Here is a 16,436-nt window from a genome sequence, read left to right on the forward strand (position 1 = left end):
ATTTTAGCCAAATATTATGAGACTGGGTCTTATATTTTGGCAATGATATACACAGTCTGGCTTTTTGTATTTTGAAGATGAAGAATCTAAGTAAACAAAAGAAGTCAGGGATACTAAAGGGCAAGAGGGGAACGTGATGCTTTAGTTTGGTTTTAGCTTCTTGATTGGCTTAACTACCTGGAACCTTTGATAGTGGTATTCAGAAGGAGTGTTAGAATTGTTAAGCTTGTTTTATTGTCTAAAATATGTATGCCCTTTATTATTTTTTTAAATTTTATTTATTTTATTTTTGGCTGTGCTGGGCCTTTGTTGCTGTGCACGGACTTTCTGAAGTGCTCTGAGCAGGGGATATTTTTTAGTTGCAGTCTCAGGCTTCTGTTTGTGGTGCCGTCTCTTGTTGCGGAGCACAGGCTTCTCTAGGTGCTTGGACTTCAGTTGTTGCACCTAGCAGGTTCCAGAGCACTGGCTCAGTAGTTGTGGTGCTTAGTTGCCCCATGATGTGCGCTTTAATTTTATAACCAGCAAGACATTTGAACTAGGATGAAGTGTATTTATTACTGTTTGTGTCTATTCTGTCCAGGGGCTTTGCAGGTGTCACAATGGAAAGGAATCCTCCTGACAATGCAGGAGACCCAAGAGACTTAGGTTAGATTCCTGGCTCAGGAAGAGTCCTCTGGAGAAGGAAATGGCAACCTACTCCAGTATTCTTGCCTGGAAAATTCCACGGACAGAGGAATCTGGCAGGTTACAGTCCATGGAGTTGCAAAGAGTTGGACAAGACTGAGCTACTGAGCATGCATGCATGCTACTCTATTCAAGATTTGTTTTTCTTACTAGTTTTGAAATACCATAGGCAGCCTGTACAGTAGGTGCTATTTTCTTCTTGAGCTCTGGGTTTACTCTTTCAGGTAGCATTCTCAGCTACCAATTATAACTGTTGGAGTCTGCCAGAGTAATTGCATTAAAAAATCAACCTTGCCTTATTTTAAGCTATTTAAATAATAGACTCATCGAAGGTTTTAAATTGTTTTTCTCCATAAGACTTTATTCACGTTAGTCTCATCAGTTCAAATAGTCTTGATCCTGTGATACAGTATTTTGAAACAGAAACTTATGCTCAGATTTAACCATAATAATTAGTATCTAATACATGTGTGTACATTCTCAGTCGCTAAGTTGTGTCTGACTCTTTTTGAGCCCATGTACTATTGGCCACCAGGCTCCTCTGTTTGTGGGTTTTCCCAGGCAAGAATACTGGAGTGGGTTGCGATTTCCTCCTCGAGGAGCTCTTTCGGACACAGGGACTGAACCCATGTCTTCTGCAGCTCCTGCATTGGCAGGCAGATTCTTTACCATGGAGCCACTTGGGAAGCCTATTTAATGCATATATAGCACAAAGTTCTGGAGATAGACGATGATAACTGCATAGTAATATAAATGTACTTAATATCACTAAACTGTATGTATACTTAAAAATGGCTGTGGGAATTTTCATGTTGTGTATGCTGCTAAGTCGCTTCAGTCGTGTCCGACTCTGTGCGACCCCATAAATGGCAGCCCACCAGGCTCCCCCATCCCTGGGATTCTTCAGGCAAGAACACTGGGGTGGGTTGCCATTTCCTTCTCCAGTGCATGAAAGTGAAAAATGAAAGTGAAGTCGGTCAGTTGTGTCCGACTCTCAGCGACCCCATGGACTGCAGCCTACCAGGCTCCTCCGTCCATGGGATTTTCCAGGCGAGAGTACTGGAGTGGGGTGCCATCGCCTTCTATACATGTTGTGTATAGTTTGTTACAATAAAAAAATAATGGCATCATCCTGATAAGTTTGGTTCCTGGAGGAGGGCATGGCAACCCACTCCAGCTTTCTTGCCTGGAGCATCCCCATGGACAGAAGAGTCTGGTGGGCTATAGTCCATGGAGTTGCAAAGAGTCGGACATGACTGAAGTGACTTAGCAAGTAGACACATGTTAAGTCTGGTTAATGATTTGTTGTTGTTGAGTCACTAAATTCTGTTTGACTCTTTGTGACCCCATGGATTGCAGCACCCCAGGCCTCCCTGTCCCTGACCATCTCCCAGAGTTTGCTCAAGTTCATGTCCATTAAATCAGTGATGCTATCCAACCACCTCATCCTCTGCCGCCCTCTTCTTTTGCTTTCAGTCTTTCCCAACATCTGGGTCTTTTCTAATGAGTTAACCCTTCGCATCAGGTGGCAAAGTATTGCAGCTTCAGCTTCAGCATCAGTCCTTCTAATGAGTATTCAGTGTTGATTTCCTTCAGGATTGACTGGTTTGATCTCCTTGCTGTCCAAGGGACTCTCAAGAGTCTTCTCCAGTACCATAGTTCGAAAGCATCAGTTCTTTGGCGCTCAGCCTTTTTTTATGGTCCAACTCTTACATCCGTACATGACTATTGGAAAAACCAAAGCTTTGATCATATGGACCTTTGTTGGCAAAGTGATGTCTCTACTTTTTAATATACTTTGTAGGTTTGTCACAGCTTTTCTTCCAAGGAGAAAGTGTCTTTTAATTTTGTGGCTGCAGTGATTTTGGAGCCCAAGAAGATGAAATCTGTCGCTATTTCCGCTATTTCCCTGTCTATTTGCCATGAAGTGATAGGACCAAATGCCATGATCTTAGTTTTTTGAGTGTTGAATTTTAAGCCACCTTTTTCACTTTCCCCTTTCACCTTCATCAAGAGCCTCTTTAGTTCCTCTTCACTTTCTGCCCTTAGAGTGGTATTATCTGCATATCTGAAGTTGTTGATATTTCTCCCAGCAATCTTGATTCCGGCTTGATTACATTTGTTAATGATTACCTTTGTTAAAATGTGTAAAGAATTTAGATTATTGCCTGATCCATATTAAGTGCTTCATACATGTATATCCAATAATATATAAAAACAATTATATGCCGCAAATAAGTAGGATTTATCCCAGGTATGCAAGACTGCTTCAACATTCAAAAGTCATTTAATGTAACTCACCAACAGTGTAAAAAAGAAAAATCACTAATTCCTAGTAGACTAGGAATAGAGGGAACTTTCTCCACTTGAGAAAGAGCATCTGCAAAACCCTAAAGTTAACATCAGACTTAATGGTGAGACATTTGAGACTTTCCCACTAAGATCAGGAACAAGGCAAGAGTGTCCTATCTAGCCACACCCTTTCAACAAGATACAGTAAGTAATAGAGCTATGGTCTGAATTTTTGAGCACCAGACCATATGTTGAAATCCTAACTCCCAAAAGTCATGTTATTAGTAGGTGGAATCTTTGGCAAGTGGTTAGGTCACGAGGATGTAGCCCTCATGAATGGGATTACTGCCCTAATAAAAAAGATCATGCAGAGGTCCCTACCATCTTCCACTATGTGAAAATACAATGAGAAGTCTGTAACCTGAAAGAGAGCCCTCACTGAACCATATTGACATCCTGGTCTCAGAATTTCAGCCTCCAGAACTGTGAAAAATAAGTTTCTGTTGTTTATAAACTACCTGCTCTGTGATACTTCATTACAGCAGCCCAGTATCTTAGCCCATAGACTAAGACAGCTAAGCAATGATACAAGAAGAGGAAATAAGAGTTCAGACTGAGAAAGACTGCCTTCACAAACATGATAAAAATTACATTAATTGGCATTTTAAAAATATTTTAGTAACTTTTTAAAAAAAACTACTTATTCATTAGAATAAGAGGAATGTTTACTTACATAATTATCTAAAAATTATAATATCCCTTCCATCTTTTTTAAATAGCAGCTTTATTGAGATATAATTTACATACCATCTTGTTCACTCTTTCAAGATATATAGTTCAGTTGTTTTTAATATATTCATAGATATGTGCACCCATTACCAGTCAGTTTTAGAACAGTGTCATTAGAATGGTTGATTTTTTTTGAACTTCAATTTTTAGGATTTTTTAAAAACCATTCTAACCTTTTAAAAATGCACAGTTCAGTGACATTGCTGCTGGAGGAGACTCTTAAGCATCCCTTGGACATCAAGGAGATCAAACCTAAAGGAAATCCTAAAGGAAATCAACCCTGAATATTCACTGGAAGGACTGATGCTGAAGCTCCTATACTTTGGCCACCTGATGTGAAGAGCTGACTCACTGGAAAAGAACCTGATGTTGGGAAAGATTGAGGGCAGGAGGAGAAGGGGGCAAAAGAGGATGAGATGGTTGGATGGCATCATTGACTCAGTGGACGTGAGTTTGAGCAAACTCTGGGAGATAGTGAAGGACAGGGAAGCCTGGCGTGCCCCAGTCTGTGGGGTCACAAAAGTCGCACATGACTGAGTGAACAACGACGACAAAGTACCTTCACAGTGCTCTGCAACTATCGCCACTATCCGTTATCAGGACTTTTAATCATTCCAAACAAAAACTTTGTACCGACTAGACATTAGCTCCCTGTTCCTCTTATTTCCTGACAAATTCTTCCCAGCTCCTGAGAACCACCATTCTACTTTCTGTTTTTATGAGTTTGACTGTTTCGTTCCTCATATATTTGAAATCATACAATATTTGTCCTTCTGTATCTGGCTTATACCACTTAGCATATAACATCTTCAGAGTTCATCCATGTTGTAGCATGTGTCATAGTTTTGTTCCTTTTTAAAACTGAAAGATATATATATGCCACTTTCATTTATGTATCACCTGTCAATGGATATTTGGGTTGATCCCACCTTTTGGCTGTTGTGAATAATGCTGCTGTGAACACTGGTGTGCAAATACTTGAGACCATGTTTGCAGTTATTTTGAGCGTTTACCCAAAAGTGGAACTGCTGGGTTTTATGGTAATTAGATTTTAGTTTTCTGAAGAACTACCATACTGTTTTCCACAACAGCTGTACCATTTTATATTTCCATTGGTAATGTACAACTGTTCCAATTTTTCCATATCTTCACCAAGACTTGTTATTTCCTATTTTATAACAGATATCCTAATGACTAGTGATGTTGAACATCTTTTCAGGTACTAATTAGCCATTTGTATACGGAAATTCAAACTTCTTTGAGAGATGTCTGTTCAAATTTTTTCATCTTTTTAAATTGGGTTTGTTTTTCTGTTGTTTAGTTGTAGGAGTTCTTTATATATTCTGAATATTAATCCCTATCAGATATATGCTTTGCAAATGTTTTCTCCCATTCTGTGGGTTGTTTTTCACTCTCTTAGTAGTGTTCTTTGATTTCACAAAAGTTTTAATTTTGATGACATCCAACATTTATGTATTTTTGTTTGGTTGATATTTTTGTGATATTGCAAATGGAGTTTTAAAAATTCCTTTTCAGGTTGTTTGTTTTTATTATATTGAAATGTGACTGATTTTTGTGTGTTGATTTTGTATCCTGCATCTTTGCTGAATGTATTTATTTTCTCTGTCAGGTTTCTTTTTTTCTCAGACTAAGGGTTTTCTACGTAGTAAGATTGTTATCTGTGAACAGAAATGATTATACTTCTTTCTTTTCAACTTGGATGCCTTTTATTTCTCTTTCTTGCCCAGATTAACTGACTAGAACATCCAGTACTATATTGGAAAGTGGTAAAGGAGGCCTTTTTTAAATCTTATTCCTGATCTTACAGGAAAAGCTTTGTCTTTCAGCACTGAAAATTATATTGGCTGTGGGTTTTTCATACAGGCCATTATCATGTTGAAGAAGTTTCCTTTTGTTCCTAGTTTTATGAATATTATTATCATGAAAGGATGTTGAATTTTGTCAAATGCTTTTTCTATATCAATTATCCTAATCATGTGGCTTTTCTGCCTTCATTCTATGAATGTAGTATGTAACTCTAATTGACAGTCTTGTGTCTCTGGAATAAATTCCATTTGGTCTTGATGTTTAATCCTTTTAATATATTGCTGAATTTGTTAACCACTACATTTTACTGTCATTTTTTTTTATAGTAACTTAATTCTTTCCTTGCCAGTTTCTTACCCAAAAGATAGTTCTCTTGCTATACAAATTGTTCCATGACATAGAAAAACAATTAAGCATTCCCCAGTTTCATTATATGAAGGAAATAAATATAATTCTGTTAACAATACCTAAAAAAACATCAAAAAGGGAAATTGTGAGTTGTCATATCCAAATGGGACATGGATTGTCTCATATATAATCATTAACTATTTAGTAAGCATTTATTGAGAATTTAGTATGTTCCAGGCGCTGTCAAAGTTGTTCTCAAGGTGTTTACAACTGTGGAAGGGGAGACTAGTTAACTGCTGATTACAATACAGTTTGATATAATATTATAATAGAGATATCCATGGGTGCTACACAGGAGGGTACCTAATTCAAAAAGAAGATAAAAGAAGTGTGTTACTCTTAAACTGTCTTGAATGTTAAGTAGGAATTATCCAGAAAAAGGAGAGGACTGTTTCATACAGAGGACTATCAATCATAATGACAATGAAAAAGCATAATAATTGAAAAACTACAAAGATTTCCAAGGTGGAGAATCTGTATGAAAAAGTATTGAGAAATGACATTTTTGAGATAAGGAAGGGCCAGTTTGTAGACGTGATTTAGGAGACTGAATGCTTTTTTATTTTTTTGAAAGAACTTGGGAATCATTGAAAGATTTTAAACCAGGAAGTCATATGAACAAATTTTTGTTTTAGACAGATAGTCCTAGCAAAATGTGGACTATGGTTTGAAGGATGAAATGGAAATGGAGGGAAAGGAAACTAAAGGCAAAAAGACAGGAAATCATTGCATAAATCCAGACAGGAAGTGACTGCATTAATCCAGGCCAGAAGCAATGAAGGTCTAGACTTAAACTGTGGCAGTGGAAATGGAAGAGGGAGACTGATTTTGAAAGTATTTAATAATTAGAATCAAAAGGTGTTGATGATCTAATAGAACTGTGAGGATGGGTTGTTGGAAGTTAAATTGGTTGGCTTGATAAATTTGGAGGAAAGTGATCAGAGAATCAGTAGAGGACAGTAGTGAGAAGGAGTAGCAGGTGATTTCTGAAGGAATGAAACTTAACAGAGTAGTAGTTTTTTTAACATGAGGGTGAAATAAGAACGCTATCAGACAAGTGCAGAAGGTAGGCCATTTTATAAGACATTGCATAGCCTGGTCTCTTCCACAAGCTAATTTCAACGGGGGACAGGAGACCAGGAGAGAATGAAAGACTGTTTTAGTTTAAAAGAGACCAAAAAATTTAAAAACCAAATGTATGACATAAATTAATTAGAGTGTAGGTTGAAAAAGTAACTGTAAAAAAGACATTATGGTACAATTTAGAAATTTGCATATTGAATAGATATTAGATGTTCTTAGTGAATTTTTGTGAATTTTAAGGATATCATAATTGGGATTATGTAGGAGAATGTCCTTATTTTTAGGAGATGCATGTTGAAGTATTTAGGGATGAATAATTGTAATGTCTGTGACTAGAGACAGGGATTTAGGAAAGAAGAAAAAAAATGGCAAAACATTAATAATAGTTTGATACCGGTGGTAGGTATAGAGTTGTTTACAATACTAATCTTTCAGTTTCAGATTCAAACTTCAGTTTGCCATGCCAGCAGCTATTTATATAGCATTTATATTGTACTAGATATATAAGTAATCTAAAGATGATTTAGCCTATATGGAAAGATGTGTGTAGGTTATATGCAAATATTACAGTATTTTATATAAAGGACTTGAGTATCCTCAGATTTTGATATCTGCAGGTCCTGGAACCACTCTCCCCATGGATTCCGAGGGATGACTTTTTTCAATTCCTGATCAAATTTTAAAGTATGAGATCCTCAATTTTTGATAGTTTATTACCAGTGAGAAACTTTGTGTAAAAATGTGAAAGCATTTTTCTTAGCCATTAAAAAATTTAAAACGATTGACATTATAATTTCAAAAACTCATCCTTTTAAAATTGAACTGTAGTTGATTTACAATGTTATATTCGTTTCAGATGTACAACATAGTGATTCAATATTTATAGATTATATTCTATTTAATGTTAGTACAAAATAATGACATATTTCCCTGTGCTGTATAATATATCCTATTTGTTTGTTTATAATTTTTATTGGTGTATAGTTGATTTACAATACTGCAGTTTCTTCTGTACAGCAAAGTGAATCAGTTATCCATCTACATATACCCACTCTTTTTTAGATCATTTTCCCATATAGGCCATTGCACAGTATTAGTAGAATTTCCTGTGCTATGCAGTAGGTCCTTGTCAGTTATCTCTTTTACATATAGTACTGTGTATGTGTCAGTCCCAGTTCCCCAACTTATCCTTCCCCCTCTTACCCGATGTTGACCATAGTTTTCCTTTTTAAAAAAATTTATTGGTTTGTTTTTGGCTGTGCTGGGTGGTTGCTGCTGCTCAGGTTTTTCTCTAGTTGTGGCCCGCAGGGACTGCTCTTGGTTGCAGTGCTCAGGCTTGTCATTGTGGGGGCTTCTCTCGTGGAGAAAAGGCCCTGGGGTTCTCGGGCTTTGGTGGTTGCACGTGTTGGCCCAGCAGTTGTGGTTCCCAGGCTCTGGAGCACAGGCTGTGGCGCACAGTCTCAGTTGCCGTGTGGCGTGTGGGATCTTCCTAGACCAGGGATCGAATCCATGTCTCCTGCATTGGCAGGCGGGTTCTTTACCACTGAGCCACAGGGAAGCCTAAGTTTGTTTCCTACGTCTCTAACACTATTTCTGTTTTGTAGATAAGTTCATTTGTACCCTTTTAAAATTTTTATTTTTTAAAAAAATTATTTGTTTATTTTGGCTGTGCTAGGTCTTCCTTGCTGCACGTGGGCTCAGGCTTTCCCAATTGTGGCGAGCGTGGGCTACTCCTTGTTGAGGTGTGCCGGCTTCTCACTGTGGTGGCCTCTCTTGTGGACCCCGGCCTCTAGGCATGTGGGCTTCAGGAGTTGTGGCACATGGGCTGAGTTGCTCCACAGCCTGTGAGATCTTCCCGGATTAGGGCTTGAACCCATGTTCCCTGAATTGGCAGGTGGATTCTTAACCACTAGACCACCAGGGAAGCCCTGGACCTTTTTTTTAGATTCCACATTATAAGCGATATCATATGGTATTTGTCTTCCTCTGTCTGACTGACTTCACTCCATATGACAGTCTCTAGGTCCATCCATGTGGCAAATGGCATTATTATTATTATCTTTAATGGCTGAGCAACATTTCAGTGTGTGTGTGTGTGTGTGTGTATGTGTGTGTGTATATATATTTATATTTTACATCTCCTTAAACCAATTGTCTGTTGATGGGCACTTGGATTGTTTCCATGCCTTGGCTATTGTAAATGGTTCTGCCATGAACGTTAGGGTGCACGTATCTGTTCAAATTGTGGTTTTCTCTGGATATATGCCCAGGGGTGAGATTGCTGGATCACGTGGTACCTCTATTTTTAGTTTTCTAAGAAACCTTTGTATTGTTTTCCACAGTGGCGGTACCAATTTATATTCCCGCCAACAATGTAAAAGGGTTCCCTCTTCTCCATATCCTCTCCAGCATTTATTGTTTGTAGATTTTTTGATGGTGGCCATTCTGACTGGTGCTTATTTATTTTATATATAGTAGTTTGTGCCTCTCAATCTCATTCTGTTTCACCCCTCACTCCTTCCCCCACTGATAACCACTAGTTAGTAGTTTGCTCTCTGTGAGTCTGTTTTTGTCAAACACACACACTTTAATTGAAAAATATAACTTTAGAAAATTTTGTGATGTAGTACAAATTTTTTTTTTTAAATTTATTTTTATTTATTTATTTGGCTACTCCTGGTCTTAGTTGCAGCATGTGGAATCTAGTTCCCTACACCAGAAATGAAACCCGGGCCCCCTGCATTGAGAGCTTGGAGTCTTAACAGCTGACCACCAGGGAAGTTCCTGCAAGTGGTTTTTCAATCCAGTTGAAGTTTCTCATATTATTACTTAAAAATTATGGTGTAGATTTAATTTATATAACATGTTATGTGTTGTTAGAGCCTGGCAGCAAGCTCGGCTGCTACTGAAAGGTCGTATCATCAGTGGAAGGGTAGAATTAGCTAGTGTATATGAAGATAAGGATTATGGGCTGTTTCTTAGAGCCACAAGCCCCCTCAGTCACAATACTATGTTCCTTGGGCATGTGGAACACAAACTACTCCACTAGCTCCATGGGTTCTTTGTCCATTTGTCCATGGTGAGCAGTGGTGCATTTGATTTCTGTTTTCTGAAATTGGAGTATATGAGGTAGATCACTTTCATGGCAAGCATGGAGCACTGGGTGCTTGATATTTGTTGTGCTTGCTACCTGTATAGACCAAGGGGCTTGCTGTCAGAGCCTGTTCTGCTTTGAGCCTCTTGCTAGGAATCCCTGGAATAGATTCTTTCAGCTGCCTGACTTTGATCTGGCCACACTGAGAGATGAGAGGATCAGTGTTTTAGGCTGCTCTTGTAATCCTTTCACATCATACCTGCATCCAGTGGGTGAGGATTCCTGAGTTACAGAAGTTCCAAATGTCTATTAAAGCATTATTTATTCCTGACAGATGACGATTAGAAAAAGGAGATTCCATGATCAAGTAAATTTGGAAAATGCTGCATTAATTTCTTTAGAACATCTCAAAGAGTTTAATATGGTAATATGCATGATAAATCCCCAAGAGGAGACCATAATATTGTGAGTCTGTTTTTGTCAAAAACAAACCCTTTAAATGCCTTTTTCAGGCATTTTTGATTATTGAAGCCTTTTACTGAGAAACACGTTGAGGAATGAGTGTGAAACAGAACCCATTTTAGAAAACTTCAGTTCAGTTCAGTGGCCCAGTTGTGTCTGACTCTTTGCGACCCCATGGACTGCAGCACGCCAGGCTTCCCTGTCCATAACCAACTCCCAGAGCTTGCCCAAACCTATGTCCGACAAGTTGGTGATTCCATCCAACCATCTCATCCTCTGTTGTCCCCTTCTCCTCCTGCCTTCAATCTTTCCCAGTATCAGGGTCTTTTCCAATGAGTGAGTTCTTCACATCAATATTAATTAGAGGTTGTTAAAAGTTAGTAATTGTTCTTAATATAAAACTGGGCAGAGGAATGGAAGAATACTGCTTTAGACTTATTAGTAATACCTATTTCAGAACACAAGTCATAATTGTATTTACTGGTAAAGGACTAGTATTCTAATCTATCAAATAATAATGTTTTTAAAGAGCAAAGATTATCATTATCATTTGATGAATTCAATTTATTTTGGTAGTTCTGGCCAGTGTCCTAAATCATGAAGGAGAAATAAGAAAGTATGCATTTTGGAAAGAAGAGACCAAATGAATTATCAGAAAATACAAAGTAACCAACTGAAAAGGGATTATAAAAAGTTTGGGGAAATAGATGGATATAAGATCAATAGCAAATGTTTAAAAAATTAATATTTACCTCTACTTCTAGAAATTTCAAGGTTTCCAAAAAGTTTCCTTCGCAATATCCACAAAATCCATAAAATACCGAGGTGTAATCTTCTTGGAGAATTTGTGTGTGGCTTTTATGAGGAAAGCCATAATGTATAACCTTCAATTTAGAGATATAAAAAGGGCTATATAGCTAATATAGATCTCTTAGATGTGAAAATGATTTTAAAATGTTCATTCTTTCTCAGTGTATGGCTTCATTGCAATAGCAATCCCAGTGGTGTTTTACATGGAATTTCTAAATTTTATTTGAATTTCTAAATTTCATTTGGAAGACTTACACTGGTGAGTATATTAATGAATATTCCTAAGAAGAAGACCAGGAACAGTGATAATATTAATAAGTGAAATGGGATGATAATGACATAACGGTAGAAATACAATTCAGAATGGAATCAGTAGAATAGACAATGGAAGTAGTCTCCATCATATAAAGGACTATAACACATTGTAAAGTAGGAGGAAAGAATTCAAGTGCTTAGTAAATTAGAAATTATTAAAATCAGCTTAGAAGTTTATCTTTCACTTTGAATCATGCCAAAATAACTTTCAGATGGATTTCAGTATATTTTTAAATGTAGAAGACAATAGAATTGAGTTTACCAAACCTTTAGAAAAAGGATAATTTTCTCCCTCTTTTGGTGGTCCTTTCAAAGGCTATGTTTCTAAACTTTAAAGGATAAGAAATCTCAACATGTGTGACTAAAATAAAAATAAAAAATAATGTACTTTTAAAATGTAATCTTAAATTTAAAAAGCAAATATCAGCTTTGTGTAATGACAGTATTATAACCAGTGAGATTTTTCCCGTTACTATTAGAACTAGTAAGAATGTTCCCACTATCTTACACAAATTCAAGTGCATTCAACTTAGTGTATTTCAGTGAGATAATAAGACAAATGCACAAAGATGAATTGGGCAGAATGGTTCACTCAAGAATTAATATATTTAACAACAAAAAAATTTAGAAACTACCTAAATGTCTACAGTTAGGGAGCTGGTTTAATAAATTATGATAAAGTTCTATAATGGATTATCAGTCTCTAAAAATGATAATGTAATAAATATTTTTTTGAGAATGAAAAGATGCTCACGATTTACTGTTGAGTGAAATGTTAAATTAGAGGGCAGTATTAAGAGTAGTTAACTCTGCATGTTAGGATTTGAAGTCATTTTTACTTGGTCTCAACTTTGTTTTTTTTTTTTTGTCTTCAGTAATCGTGTGTGATTTTGATGATCATAAGGGAGATGGAACTGTTTTCATTTTAGGAAAACAGATTCAAACAACTGACCTGGAAAATTGTTTTCAGTAATTCTTTCAGTAAGAATTAAGTAAGAATTTCAGTAAGTCTTTATTATTTAAAGAGCTCATACAAAATTAAGAAAAAAATGGAAGATCCCAGTAGGGATGAGCAGAAAACCTGAACAGACAATTCAATACATAGAAAGCAGACGTGGTAAACAAACATTAAAGATCACTATTCAGATTTACTTGTAAGCAAGGAAACTGTACATTTAAATAATGAGATAACATTTATTTGCTTATCAGACTAGAAGTTTGCCACCATGTTATTATAATAAATTAATAATTAATAAATATCAATAAGCTTAAATCCCTTTGATAGTTTTCACAATTGAAGGTTATGTTGCAACCTGGAAAAATAGAGCATCTGAGTGAAATAGGAGAATGAATGGTAGTTCATATGCTGCAACTAAGTCCAAATGCAGCCAAATAAATAAATCTAAGAATTAAAGAAACAAACAAACAAAAAGAATATTGGGAAGGGGAGGGGGGAAGTAAATTGCAGATATTGTAACATTTCACTCTTAAAGACTTAAGCATTCCTCTCCTGAGAATAAAGATGTTCTCCTACATAACTCCCCTCCCCGCCAAAAAATAACACTAGGGAAGCGTTCTGCATGTTCTTTCTTATTAATAATTTCTAGTTGTTGAGTTTTTTAATTTTGAATTTAAAATTGGAGTAAAATAATTTTTATTTACTTTTTCTTTTGCAGAGGTAGCTGTAGCAGAATTTCACAAAAAAATCAAAGAAGCTTTTGAAGTGTTTGACCATGAATCAAATAGTACAGTGGATGTAAGGTTTGGAGATGTTTCCTTCCAATTCTAAATTGCTGATACAACTCTTGAAGTAGAAGATGGTTCATTTCTCTTTCTACATTCTTTGAATTTATTATGCTAAAGTATTTATGTTTCTGTGCTCAGCAAAAGGTCTTTTCTAGCTGCTGTTTTGTATAGTACTGTTTCTTATTCTTCATAATCTAGTGGAAAGACTGTATATCCACTTTGCCTGTTCTAATCTATAGACTAAATTCTGTGAAGGAGACAAATTTGTATACTATAGCTTTAGTGCTGGACACACAGTTGGCACTCATTAAATATTTGTTAAGTGAATGAACAGAATTTACTTTTAGAATACATAGATATGGGGCATTCCCTGGTGGCCTAGTGGTTAGAATTCTGAACTTTCACTGCTATGGTCTGGGTTCATTTCCTGGACGGGGAATTGAAATCCCACAAGCAGTGTGGCAAAAAACAAAACAAAACCAAAAACCATAGGTATGTATTATCAGGCATAAATAGGATATTACAGAGAGTGAGTGAATGAAGTGGCTCAGTCATGTCCAACTCTTTGTGACCCCATGGACTGTAGCCTACCAGCTCCTCTGTCCATGGGATTCTCCAGGCAAAAATACTGGAGTGGGTTGCCATTTCCTTGGATTAATAATTCTTAAACATGATATACTCCTCAAGTAAAATAACAAAAAGAACCCAAACAAAAGAACATTAAAAAGATGAGAAAAAAACACAAATACTGGTGGATTTAGAATAGAGGACAGGAAACAAAGAACAGTTTGAAAAAGAGAGGCAAAAGATAGAGCAGATTATGCATGTTGTAGAATCTGTGCCACACAAGTACATCAAAGAAAATGAAATCATCCTTCCAGGAGGCCAAACTGATTGAGAAATATTTGATGGGATCACAATCTCAAGAGTTAGAACTCAGTATGGATGCCAACAAAACAGTGGGAAATGATTTTTAAATGGTTTTGGCAAGAACCATTTGATGCTTATAAACCAGTCCCATCACTCCCACACTGGTTAGAGGACTAAATGCTTTAAATTTAAGCTAACCTGAATGAACAGTATGAGTATGACAGATTGTAACTACAGTCATCCCTCAGTATCTACAAGGTATTGGTTCCAAGACACCCGCTTGCACCCTCCTCCCCTCCACCCTACCCTTCATGGACTTAAGAAGATAGTCTCCTGCTTTGAGCGGAGGCTTCCAAAAAGTAGCAGTGAAGAGAAAATCTCCCAAATCCCTTGGAGCAGTGATGCCAGCCATTTTTTGGTAAAAGGGCCAATTCAGGGGACATAAACATGCTTATGAGGAAGGCATGACAACCCACTCCAGTATTCTTGCCTGGAGAATCCCTTGGACAGAGGAACCTGATGGCCCGCAGTCCATGGGGTCACAGAGAGTCAGACACAACTGAAGCGACAGAGCACACATGCAAACATGCTCGTGGGCTTCCCTGGTGGCTCAGCTAGTAAAGAACCAGCGTACCAATGCAGGAGATGCAAGGGACTTGGGTTCTATCCCTGGGTTGGGAAGATCCCCTGGAAAAGGAAATGGCAACACACCCCAGTATTCTTGCCTGGGAAATCCCATGGACAGAGGAGCCTGGCAGGCTACAGTCCATGGGGTCACAAAGAGTTGGACACAGTTGAGTGCACACACACACGCACATGCATGCTATTGGATGCATCTTTCTTCCCACTCAGAATTAAAATAATTGTACTGAGACCCAGTGGGAAAGTGTATGTTCTTACTTAAATTGTCTACTTTATAAAAGAAAGAAAGTTACCAGGAAAATTGGCGTAGTTTTTAGCACTGAAATATCCGGGTGGTAGCAGCATGGATGAATGCAGTTTCTAGTCTCTATTCCTTCTGCTGATTTGTATAGCACTTTAAACTTTACAGTGAGCATTCTCATGCTGCCAGTATCATTACTATCTGCTTTTTATAAATCAGCCAGGAAGCAAAGTGACTTGCCAAAGATGAAATAACAGGATAACAACACAGTTGAAACTCAGATTCGTTTCTTCTGTTTGGGGCAGCTGTGCCTCAGCCCTGGAAGAGGCTCAGGGGACGTAGTGCTGAAATAAAGTCTGGTCCTGCTTTTCCTAGCTTTAGCAGGTTCTTTTATTTGTAAAAACAGTTAATCTTGCTAGAATTTATTTTGGCTTATGATTAAAAGTGAAGGTCTAAATAGACTCTCCTTTTCCAAATTACTAAACCATTCCATTTATATATCTCTTGAATTTTTAGATTCATTTTATAATATACTGCATTTTCTATAATTGGGTCTGATTTGGGCTACATATTCTGACCTATTGCCTTCCCTCCCAATCATACACTAGGACAAGCAGTGAAAGTGAAAGTGTTAGTCGCTCAGTCATGTCCAACTCTGCGACCCCATGGATTGTAGGGTCCTCTGTCCATGGAATTCTGGAGTGGGCTGCTATTCCCTTCTCCAGGGGATCTTCCCAACGTAGGGATCGAACCCTGGTCTCTTGCATTGCAGGCAGATTCTTTACCCTTTGAACCACCAAGGAAGCCATACTAGGACAATCCTATATTAATTGCTCTCAAATTATACAGTATGCTTTACTATCTGATAGAACTAGTCTCTTCATTACTCTTCTTTTTGAGCATTTTAATTAAGAATTGAAGGCAAAAAAAAAAAAAAAAAAAAAAAGAATTGAAGGCAGAGCACTTCCCTGGTGGTCCAGTGGTTAAGACTTCACCTTCCAGTGCAAGGGGTGCGGGTTCAATTCATGGTTGGGGAGTTAAAATCCCACATGTCTCGCAGCCCAAAAACCAAAACCTAAAAACAGAAGCAATAGTGTAACAAATAAAGACTTTAACATTAAAGACTTTAACAATAAAGACTTTAAACAATTAAAAAAAAAAAAAAGAATTGAA

General features: G+C 37.2%; 1 protein-coding gene across 5 annotated transcripts in view; it reads left to right on the top strand.

Annotated features, from left to right (window-relative positions):
- The window catches only part of EFCAB2 (EF-hand calcium binding domain 2), a 130,842-nt gene that overhangs the window by 24,815 nt on the left and 89,591 nt on the right, over positions 1 to 16,436 (top strand). For 4 of the 5 annotated variants that reach the window (XR_002318161.2, XR_002318162.2, XM_070474404.1 and 1 more), the window contains exon 2: positions 13,441 to 13,525. Coding sequence is in view for 3 of the 5 variants with exons in the window: in XM_070474404.1 (XP_070330505.1) it covers positions 13,441 to 13,525 (85 nt within the window). In the remaining 2 variants the exon portion in view is untranslated. The remainder of the gene's footprint in view (positions 1 to 13,440; positions 13,526 to 16,436) is intronic. The other variant, XM_070474405.1, reaches the window with a different exon arrangement.

Source organism: Odocoileus virginianus, chromosome 11, assembly GCF_023699985.2.
Source record: "Odocoileus virginianus isolate 20LAN1187 ecotype Illinois chromosome 11, Ovbor_1.2, whole genome shotgun sequence".
NCBI lineage: Eukaryota > Metazoa > Chordata > Mammalia > Artiodactyla > Cervidae > Odocoileus > Odocoileus virginianus.